This window comes from Panulirus ornatus, chromosome 67 (assembly GCF_036320965.1).
Source record: "Panulirus ornatus isolate Po-2019 chromosome 67, ASM3632096v1, whole genome shotgun sequence".
NCBI lineage: Eukaryota > Metazoa > Arthropoda > Malacostraca > Decapoda > Palinuridae > Panulirus > Panulirus ornatus.
Window position 1 is genome coordinate 15312933 of NC_092290.1, and position 12247 is coordinate 15325179.

General features: G+C 41.8%; 1 protein-coding gene across 1 annotated transcript in view; it reads right to left on the reverse strand.

The window, feature by feature from the left end:
- LOC139746978 (uncharacterized) overlaps window positions 1-8746 on the reverse strand; it is a 95273-nt gene extending 86527 nt beyond the window's left edge. The window contains exons 1-3 of the mRNA XM_071658671.1: window positions 8611-8746; window positions 2282-2471; window positions 1280-1414 (exon numbers count right to left, since the gene is read on the reverse strand). Of these exons, the coding sequence (XP_071514772.1) occupies window positions 1280-1414; window positions 2282-2471; window positions 8611-8614 (329 nt within the window). The 5' untranslated portion in view covers window positions 8615-8746. The remainder of the gene's footprint in view (window positions 1-1279; window positions 1415-2281; window positions 2472-8610) is intronic.
- Between the last annotated feature and the right edge of the window lie 3501 nt (window positions 8747-12247).

Here is a 12247-nt window from a genome sequence, read left to right on the forward strand (position 1 = left end):
CATGCTGTTGATTCCCGTTCTAAATACCTCCCAGGCTACCTTAAACTATTCAACTTCGAAAAGACGAGAAAAAGCGATTAACAGAAGCAATTCAAAATCATCAAGTCTTGATCTAAGTTGCTAAATAGGACTGGATCAATCTGATCTCATCCAGAGTACTGGAAACAAACTCGTATGCAAAATTTACTTTGAATCAGGCAAAGTATTTTTTTTCTGTAAAAGATTCTAAACTCCTAAAGAAAAGTAGTTGAAAGGAAAAATCATGAATATCTTTAGACATACACTAAGCAAATATTTTGCTTCACGCCAACGTCTGACGTTATTTGCTTCGTAGTTATTTAGAAACAAATATTTGAATGCATCTCTCCTCAATCTCATATATAGTTTTCTACTTTCTCTACAATAAGCTTTATGTTTCTGATTTGCCATCACAAACACCTTCAAATGGACGTAATGAATCTTCTTTCCATCCTGCATTGCTAAGTATTTCTTGCTCGTGGGGAGAGAGAGGGTAGATGCAGAAGGCAGGCAACACTGTTTGGGGCAAAAGTGCTGGTGACAGTAGTGTTAATGGTGGTAGTGATGATAACCTCAGTAGTGATGGCCTGACAAGACCATACAGCACCATTCAGTTCGTAGTAACAGTGGCCTCGGACAGATCCTCAGTATGAGAGGTCTTCGTGATACTCATGTTACCTGAACCTCCACACATACCCAAACGGCCGTTAGAGATGATAAGGGCGTGGTGGGAGGCACTTGGCCGAACGGAGGGGAAGGAGGCTGTGAGATGGTAAGTGGTTGATGAAAAGTACTTGGCCAAGTGGAGACTGTTAGGTGTTAAGGGCGTGAGGGTAGGCCTTGATCCAGCAGAGGGAAGTAGGTTGTGAGATGATAAGTGCGTGATATGAGGTATTTGGTTAAGCGGAGAGAAGTAGGCTTTGCGATAGTAAGGGCGTAGTAGGACGCTCTTAGTCAAGGGAGGGAAGGAGGTTGCCCCTACCATTGTCTCTTGGTGAAGCTCACAATGAATACCCTTTCTCCCAGTCAGTTAGATGTGTTAGCCACTGGAGATAAGCTGGCCACAAGTTGAAGACAAGGAACCAAATTAGCTTGTGTCTCCACTGGTGTGAAGACTGTGGATAAGGTTATAAAGATCTATGTAATCTCTCTCTCTCTCTCTCTCTCTCTCTCTCTCTCTCTCTCTCTCTCTCTCTCTCTCTCTCTCTCTCTCTCTCTCTCTCTCTCTCTCTCTCTCTCTCTCTCTCTCTCCTGTACTTACTCGGTGACGTTACCACACATGGATGTGATATGGTCTTGGCTAAGGTTGGTGGCCTTGCTGGAGTCATCGAAGGGCTGGGTGTGGTCAGCGAGCGTCAGGTGCCCCACCAGCTGGGCCAAGGCTTCCGTGTACCGTCTGCATGGGGAGAGATAAAGCAGAGATCAGGCTAGTGTGAGGCGAGAGAGAGAGAGAGAGAGAGAGAGAGAGAGAGAGAGAGAGAGAGAGAGAGAGAGAGAGAGAGAGAGAGAGAGAGAGAGAGAGAGAGAGAGAGATGTATCATTAATAGATGGGTGAGGAAAGGTAGCGGAAATAATAGAGAGAGGCAGATAATGATAAGTTTACTGCGTAGATATATCGCAAGATTGCCTGATATACAAAGTTTACCATGAAAAGTGCAAATATCAACGGAAAAATATATGCATGAGGGGAAATAGACAGGAATGTATGGAGAACAAAAGAAAGCGAATAAGTCTTATGTGTCCATATCTCGACAGAGGTAAAGTGAAACACATGGAATGAAGAACGAAAAAGTTTATGACATCTATTGATTACTGGCTGACCAGGTTCCTGGCTCTCTGATGTAATCTATAGCACTGAGTCAAGCAACTCTTCTCTCTTACCAAGGTAAACTTCTTCCCAAGCTTGTAATGTTAGTCTGGCTGGTGTGTCAGTCCTTGTTAAACTTTCCTTGTACAGTTGTTATCTTCAATAAAATGTCCAGCACTTCCCCGCTTTTCAGACCACAGTCACACCCTGGATGACCCTGTACTAACCCCACGGTGACCATCTTACCCATTGAGGTTAAGGAGGTACCCGACAGCCGGGGTGTTGCTGGGATAAGGGAGGCGCCCTTCAGTCCAGACTCACTCGGCACTAGCCTTAAAGTAGCCTCATTGCTCCTAGGGTCAGGTAGGCACCTTGCAGTTCAGACTCCCCCTGCCAGCCTCAGTATGGTACTCTCGTCCTTGGGGTAAGGGGGAGCAACTTACAGCCCAGACTTACCTGCTGCCAGACCCGAGGAGTAGCACCTTTTTGCCTCTAAAGTCAGGGAGGTATGCCAGTACCTCTTCTCGCTCTGCCTCGTCCACTCCAGCGTCCGCAGTCACTATCATATCCCCTGTGGTTGGACTCTGTGACTCCTTGACGAGTTTGGTTCTTCTTTGGTCGTCTGTGTCGGGCCTCAAGGAAGTGGCTGCATTGGGAGAAGATTTCATGATATGTTCAAAAGAGACACAGTCAGTCAGTCTGGCTATTCTGTAGATAAATGTACAAATATCTTGAAGAAAAGTTAAGAAACTAAGGAATCACTAATGAAATGTTATATATGGAATCCAAGTGGGAAAGTTAAGAGCTGTGTCATCACTACAGGGGATCTAGGAAGCAGTGGTGTAGCTGTTGTAACCGTGTCATTACTACAGGGGATCTAGGAAGTAGCGGTGTAGCTGTTGTAACCGTGTCATCACTACAGGGGATCTAGGGAGCAGTGGTGTAGCTGTTGTAACCGTGTCATCACTACAGGGGATCTAGGAAGCAGTGGTGTAGCTGTTGTAACCGTGTCATCACTACAGGGGATCTAGGAAGCAGTGGTGTAGCTGTTGCAGCTGTGGCGTCACTTCAAGAGATGTAGAGAGCAATGATGTAGTTTCTGAAGCTGTGCCGTGGCTACAAGAGATGTACAGAGCAGTCATGTAGATCAAGGAGCTATGGCTTCACTACGGGAGTTGTGGTGTATCTACGAGAGCTGTGGCATAGTTACAAGATGTAAGATGTTGGGCTTTAGCTAGGGAACTGTGGCGTAGGTATGCGAGCTGTGCGGAGCTAAGCTGTAGCTGCAGGAGCTGATCTAGGGATCTATGGAGCTATGTTGTAAGTACGCAGGTTATGGCGCAGCCACAGGAGCTGTAGCGTGACTTTGAAGCTGTGGCGTAGTTGTAGAAACTCTCGCCTAGATTCTGGAGCTGTGGAGCTGCTACAAAAGCTGTGATGTAGCTTCGTGGACTGTGGCGTAGCATCTGGAGCTGTGATATAGCCACAGGAGCTGTGGTGTGGCTATGGGAGCTGTGATGTAGCATCAGGGGCTATGGCTATGAGGGCTGTGATAAAGCTATGGGAGCTGTGACGTGACTATGGGATCTGTGTTGTGACTATGGGAGCTGTGATGTAGCTGTGGCGTAGTTATGGGGGCTGCAACGCAACTATGGTAACTGGTAGCTGTGATATAGCTATGGGAGTTGTGTCGTGACTATGGGAGCTATGATGAAGTTATGGGAGCTGTGGCGTGGCTATGGGAGCTGTGATGTAACTATGTAGGCTGTGGTGTTGCTATTAGAGCTACGATGTAGCTACGGGAGCTGTGGCGTGGCTATGGGAGCTATGATGAAGCTATGGGAGCTGTGATATAGGTATGGGAGCTGTGGCGTGGTTATGGAAACTATGAAGTGGCTACGGGAGCAGTTTCGTGCTATGGGTGCTGTGATGTAGCTATGGGAGCTGTGGCGTGGCTATGAGAGCTGAGATATAGGTATGGGATCTATGGCATAGCTATGGGAGTAGCTATCTAACTACGAGAGCTGTGGCATGGCTATGGGAGCTGTGATGTAATTATGTGGGCTGCGGTGTTGATATTAGAGCTACGATGTAGCTATGGGAGCTGTGATGTAGCTTCAGGGAGCTGTGGCGTAGCAACAGGAGTTACAGAGAGCTGTGGTGTGGCTCTAGGAGGTATGGTGTAGCTACAAGAGCTGTAAGGGGTTGTGGTGTAGATGCACGAGCTGTGGAGAAGTGTGGCACAGCTTCTGGAGCTGTGATTTACCTACGAGTGTCATGGCATGGCTTAGGGAGCTATGGTGTTGCTACTGGAGTTGCGGCATTGCAACATGCGCTATGGAAAGCTTTGGTGTAACTTCTGAAGCTGAGGTGCAATTACAGGACCTAAGGCGTCGATACAGGGGCAGTGGTATAGTCACAGGTGCTGGACACAGGAGACATCGTGTGACCAAAAGAGGTGTGAAGAACTGTGGTGTAGCTGAATAAAGTCATTAACAGCCAAGATTAGTTAATAAGTGTCTGCCTGAGCTTTAAGCATCACTGCTCCAAGATAAGTGGCGCGGGTCCATTGGCTGGAAGGTGAACGTGGAGGTCAGATACAAGGCGTGGTCAGGTGACCTCCAAGAACTGTTGGATGAGCTGACTCACCATACCTGAACTACGACACGTTTTATACATCATCATTTCTTAAAGGATCAGATATGGAACAGAGAGATTATAAGCTAGTAAGTCTCACTCGTTGTCGGTGTAAAAGGTTGGACAAGATACTTTTAAGCTGGTTGGCAGAGGAGACAGTTGGGGTATCACAAGAAGAATGATTTCATAAAGAAAATGGATACGCATCTTACCACTGCTGATGGCCGGGTAAACTTAGAAGACTTACTAAGACGGTTTTGGGACAAAGTTTCCCTAAAATAGATAAGCAACCACTGAAATGGATAAGTAATCACAGAAATAGATAAGAAATCATTGAATGGATAAATAATCGTTAAGATAGATAGGTAATCATTGAAATGGATAAGTAATCATTAAAAAAGATAAGTGATCATTAAAATAGATAAGTAATCATTAAAATGGATGAGTAATCATTAGAATGTATAAGTAATCATTAAGATGGATAAGTAATAATTGAAATAGATAAGTAATCATTGAGATGGATAAGTAATCATTAAAATGGATAAGTAATAATTGAAATGGATAAGCAATCATTAAGATGGATAAGTAATCATTGAAATGGATAAGTAATCATTAAAATGGATAAGTAATCATTAAGTTGGATAAGTAATCATTAAGTTGGATAAGTAATCATTAAGTTGGATTAGTAATCATTAAGATGGTAAAGTAATCATTAAGATGGATAAGTAATCATTAAGATGGTAAGTAATCATTAAGATGGATAAGTAATCATTACAGTGGATGAGTAATCATTAAGACGGATAAGCAATCATTACAGTGGATAAGTAATCATTTTATTAGGGAATCGTTTACGTAGTTTTGTTTCCAATGTGGTGTGCTGAAGTGAACATAGTATAAGGTCAGGAACCCCACAAGGAGGATTAGTTCATCCTACCCTTATCAGTGGTGTCATTATGAATGCTATTCTAGATAAGAAAATACCACCTGGTGGCAGAAGAAGTGTAGTGGGTGAAGTTCTTACCAGCAGGAGATCTGTATGTGACCTACAGTGACCCAAGGAGGCTATAGTTAAGAGAGATAAGGAAGTGAGGATGGTCATAATCCGTAAGAAGACTAAAGCTTCCTCTCACGGGAGAAAAGTTAAGTGTTTGGTGATTATGTGAAGAACATTAGATACTTAGTTGTAATATCTGATGATGGTGGAATGACGGGAAAGTACCTTAATGATAGGAAGCAGAAACAGGTACAACACATACACCACTGGTACCTCACTCAGGTTATGAAGGATACTTACACTGTGTAAATAATGATAAAATCCTGAGGATTTGCTAAAGTAACGAAAAAAGATGAAAAATTGACAAAATATAATCAGAATGATGCCTACAGGATCATGTTCAATGCACCCATGCCTCAGGTGGACCAGTTGTGATGATTCAATGAAAGAAGTTGTAGTTAAGGAATACGTAATATGGTCAGGCAAATCAATGTAATATTACGATATAAAACAGTTACAGATTAATAATGATGTGTATTAGAGATTGATTGTTGAGCTTTAAAAGAAGAGACCCGGTGAAAAGTGGAGTGAAACAGCTACATCACTGATGAGAAAATATAGTATGGGAGAATTAACCAGGTATGTTGAATGTAATGAAGAAAACATCGTCAGCGATGTAAGTATTGAGAAGTAGTATCACCAGGTGAGAGTGGTGAGTCTGACCTGGTACAAAGTCTTGCAGTTGAGATGTGACAATTATATTTCTGTCTTACCGACGAAAGGGTGTAAGATAACAAGACTAGATTAGGATTTGTGACACAGAGAAACATAACGTGGACAAAGAAATGTTGTATTCCTTTAGGTGTCTGCTCGTACTAGGTTGATTTGGAAGGAATTGGCTGATGATAAAGCAAAAGATCACTTGAGGGGAAAATTTATTATATTAAAAGAATATTGATGAAAGGAATGTTTAGAGCAAAGAAGCTAAACGGAAGAAACGATATGGAAAAATATAGACGTGTGAAAGTGAGATGATGATGTACGTGGAGTTGGTCGACATCTGAACATGAAATGAAGAAGCATGAGGATATAGGAGTAGTGTGGCTAGACAAAAGCGAGGATGCAGGAGTGGATGGGAATATGGAATAAGTTACGAGGACAATGAGAAAAGTTATATAATGTTCCTCGAAGCGGAAAACAATAGACTTGACCATCATATTCAATGTGTTGTCTAAGTTTAAGAAAGAGAATAAGAGGATATATAATTAATATTATTAGACTAGTGGGTGGGTAAACCGCACTGGATATTCATTTCCTGTTGAATTAGAAGGTGAGAAATCAGGATGAAAACGATGAATGAGGAAGCTGAACTTCTGAATTAATGCAAACAGCAAATTATTATGCAATAACTACCTGTGTGAAACCAGATGAGATAGGTAATAAGGTAATATTGTTTTCGTTTGACAACAGAATTACTGAAATGTTTACCTGAGTAAAAGATCACTGAATGCGACAGAAAGGATTCACGTCTCCTTCAGGACTCCTACGTCACCACCACTACACAACCAACAAAGAACATGGGTCACCACCTCTCCTGCTCCTATACTACTTGACCTTGAAATAAACCATTTTCTCTCCTCATCAACAAAGCATTGCTGTGTTATCAGCCTATCACCATCATGTACGAGAAGAGATAACCTGAGCATCTGTCACACACACACACACACACACACACACACACACACACACACACACACACACACACACAGAATTGAATACAATAACATGTCTAGAGTTATCAATGTTGTTCCTTATGTTGTCAAATTTTCTCTGTATCATTCTATCATTAGATGTGTGCTCAAACACCAGTTGTTCAAAGGTATTCATTTTATTTCAACACCAGTTGTTCAAAGGTATTCATTTTATTTCAACACCAGTTGTTCAAAGGTATTCATTTTATTTCAACACCAGTTGTTCAAAGTTATTCATTTTATTTCTACACCAGTTGTTCAAAGTTATTCATTTTATTTCTACACCAGTTGTTCAAAATTATTCATTTCATTTCAGTCAAGCTTTCGCCTTCACAAAGAGATCAGGAATCTTCCAAAAAAGAGAAGAAAACTGCGTCACAAAACTTGGCTATGATATGTAAAACACAAACAAAATATAAATAAGAAACACACTCAGATGGTACACAGTACATACTTGGGTCTTGCACCGGGCGTATCATAAGATTTGATTTTGTGGACTTATCTGGAAACCGTTTACAAATTGTGCCTACGACTAAGCTATCCAGTTTATACAGACGAAGCTTCACTGATTTTCATGTTACAATTACAATTTCATGTTACTTGTACATATTTTCTGTAAACAGAACTCGCAGAATTTCTCCTAAGGTATTGTCGATAGTATTATCGCTGAAGGCAACATTCACATTAAAGGATTAAGTAAGTTAGGCACTAAGATTGAAATCATCTCTAAGTAGGAAAACTAAACGGGTCTTGATTTACCAACTTGAGATATTTATTAAGGAAAGATTTAGGATACTCTAAACTGGATCCATTGGAATATAACTTCTTTTCATGAATCAATATGCGGCGGCATTGGGAACATCGCCTGGGATTGTTCATATACTCATCATTACTCAGCTTAACATGATAGATAGAATTTAAACATCGTTTACTTCTCTCGTGTTTCATTTTTCCTCATGGTTGTCAGCATATACTTAATTGCGTAATTTAGGTATCCTTGCCTTCTCAGCAAACACAACAAAAAAGATGATACAGACAAGTTCTAGGCCTCGATTCCGGTACAAATATTGAATACCATTGGTTCTATGGAGGCGTCAAAGTACTGAGAGAAGCTACGCACATTTATTAAGCCACAAAATACTTAATATATTTTCCAGTCTACAAAATAATGTCATATTCTACTCAGTGAATCTGCTAAAGTAAGTTAGGGGTATGAAATAATCCACAAAAAACACGCTTCCATGAAAACCACTCAAAAGTATAAAAAAAAAAAAGAAAAAATCATACCATGCACCTTTAGACACTTCAATCTTCTCTTCCATTACAAACTATTCCTTCCCCTCTCCTGCCTCTTCTCCTCTAAGCACTAATTCAAATAACAGAAAAAAAAAAGGGGGACTTACCCATGGCGGTCGTTAAGGGAGAGAGAGTAATAATGTCCAAATTTCCGTTAGTAACTCAAGAGTTCTGCATTGTCTCTCCTCCCGCTATGACTATATATGATCAACAAAGTGGAGAGTGAAGGGTGGCAGTCATGACACAGTTGCCTGATTCCGCCAGTTGTCATGCAACAACACCAGTAACTGATCTGCATGAGAGATGCCTCTTATGAGATGATATAACTATCCCGCTGTGATCTTAGTGGTTTTTTTAACTGTTACCTTAGCGGTAGAGTACTTTGTCCATTATGAGTAAAACATTGACAAGATATTATGTAGGGAACATCAACTCTTATCTTGCAAGCGAGTTGCCAACTCATATTTTCTATACATATGTTTAAGAACGACAGTGAAATGGATGGAAAATATCGTTACAGATGCCAATCTACTGTAGTTATGATCATATTTCCAGTGCATGAATCTTGTATCCGCAAAATCACGCAGAATAATCATGAGGTTATAAGTTGAGCGTAGGTATCGTGCATGACCAATCAACGTAGTCCTCTCACTCTGTCTGCTCCTGTCACCTGTACCCCAGGGAACTCGCCCTTCCCCTCTATCTGTATTCATCTCCTCTCCCTCCTAGATTCCCTAACGAGATCTCTCGAGAGTATAACATGTCAGGATCAGACAATATATGTGGAATTCTTATCAATATGATTTATCATCTATCTGTACGTGAACGAACGAACACATATGCTAGTCCAGCTTTCACCTGAATATGAGTCAAACGCCTCGTTTGTATTATGGCGTAGTTTTATGTATTCAAACTATAATTAATCTTGTGAAATAATATATTTCCTTCCTTTCCTTATAAGTTCAAATACATATATTATTATTATTATTTGGCTTTGTCGCTGTCTCTCGCATTTGCGAGGTAGCTCAAGGAAAAAGACGAAAGAAAATGGCCCAACCCACCCCCATACACATGTATATACATACACGTCCACACACGCAAATATACATACCTATACATCTCAATGTACACATATATATACACACACACAAACACATACATATATACCCATGCACACAATTCACACAGTCTGCCTTAATTTATTCATTCTCATCGCCACCTCGCCACACATGGAATAACATCCCCCTCCCCCCTCATGTGTGCGAGGTAGCGCTAGGAAAAGACAACAAAGGCTCCATTCGTTCATACTCAGTCTCTAGCTGTCATGCAATAATGCCCGAAACCACAGCTCCCTTTCCACATCCAGGCCCCACACAACTTTCCATGGTTTCCCCAGCCGCTTCACATGCCCTGATTCAATCCACTGACAGCACGTCAACCCCGGTATACCACATCGATCCAATTCACTCTATTCCTTGCCCGCCTTTCACCCTCCTGCATGTTCAGGCCACGATCACTCAAAATCTTTTTCACTCCATCTTTCCACCTCCAATTTGGTCTCCCACTTCTCCTCGTTCCCTCCACCTCCGACACATATATCCTCTTGGTCAATCTTTCCTCACTCATTCTCTCCATGCGCCCAAACCATTTCAAAACACCCTCTTCTGCTCTCTCGACCACGCTCTTTTTATTTCCACACATCTCTCTTACCCTTACTTTACTTACTCGATCAAACCACCTCACACCACACATTGTCCTCAAACATCTCATTTCCAGCACATCCACCCTCCTGCGCACAACTCTATCCATAGCCCACGTCTCGCAACCATACAACATTGTTAGAACCACTATTCCTTCAAACATACCCATTTTTGCTTTCCGAGATAATGTTCTCGACTTCCACACATTCTTCAAGGCTCCCAGGATTTTCGCCCCCTCCCCCACCCTATGATTCACTTCCGCTTCCATGGTTCCATCCGCTGCCAGATCCACTCCCAGATATCTAAAACACTTCACTTCCTCCAGTTTTTCTCCATTCAAACTTACCTCCCAATTGACTTGAACCTCAACCCTACTGTACCTAATAACCTTGCTCTTATTCACATTTACTCTCAACTTTCTTCTTTCACACACTTTACCAAACTCAGTCATCAGCTTCTGCAGTTTCTCACATGAATCAGCCACCAGCGCTGTATCATCAGCAAACAACAACTGACTCACTTCCCAAGCTCTCTCATCTACAACGGACTCAATACTTGCCCATCTTTCCAAAACTCTTGCATTCACCTCCCTAACAACCCAATCCATAAACAATTTAAACAACCATGGAGACATCACACACCCCTGTCACTTTCCTCTCTTCCTACACGTACACATGCCTTACATCCTCGATAAAAACTTTTCACCGCTTCTAACAATTTGCCTCCCACACCACATATTCTTAATACTTTCCACAGAGCATCTCTATCAACTCTATCAAATGCCTTCTCCAGATCCATAAATGCTACATACAAATCCATTTGCTATTCTAAGTATTTCTCACATACATTCTTCAAAGCAAACACCTGATCCACATATCCTCTACCACTTCTGAAACCACACTGCTCTTCCCCAATCTGATGCTCTGTACATGCCTTCACCCTCTCAATCAATACCCTACCATATAATTTACCAAGAATACTCAACAAACTTATACCTCTGTAATCTGAGCACTCACTCTTATCCCCTTTGCCTTTGTACAATGGCACTATGCACGCATTCCGCCAGTCCTCAGGCACCTCACCATGAGTCATACATACTTTAAATAACCTTACCAACCATTTAACAATACAGTCATCACCTTTTTTAATAGATTCCACTGCATTCCATCCAAACCTGCTGCCTTGCCGGCTTTCATCTTCCGCAAAGCTTATACTACCTCTTCTCTGTTTACCAAATCATCTTCCCTAACCCTCTCACTTTGCACACCACCTCGACCAAAACACCCTATATCGGCCACTCTATCATCAAACACATTCAACAAACCTTCAAAATACTCACTCCATCTCCTTCTCACATCACCACTACTTGTTATCACCTCCCCATTTGCGCCCTTCACTGAAGTTCCCATTTGCTCCCTTGTCTTACGCACTTTATTTACCTCCTTCCAGAACATCTTTTTATTCTCCCTAAAATTTAATGATACTCTCTCACCCCAACTCTCATTTGCCCTCTTTTTCACCTCTTCCACCTTTCTCTTTCTTTTATACATCTCCCACTCAATTGCATTTTCCCTGCAAAAATCGTCCAAATTCCTCTCTCTTCTCTTTCACTAATAATCTTACTTCTTCATCCCACCACTCACTACCCTTTCTAATCAGCCCATCTCCCACGCTTCTCATGCCACAAGCATCTTTTGCGCAATCCATCACTGATTCCCTAAATACATCCCATTCCTCCCCCACTCCCCTTACTTCCATTGCTCTCACCTTTTTCCATTCTGTACTCAGTCTCTCCTGGTACTTCCTCACACAAGTCTCCTTCTCAAGCTCACTTACTCTCACCACCCTCTTCACCCCAACATTCTCTCTTCTTTTCTGAAAACCACCAGAAATCTTCACCTTAGCCTCCACAAGATAATGATCAGACATCCCTCCAGTTGTACCTCTCAGCACATTAATATCCAAAAGTCTCTCTTTCGCGAGCCTGTCAATTAACACGTAATCCAATAACGCTCTCTGGCCACCTCTCCTACTTACATACGTA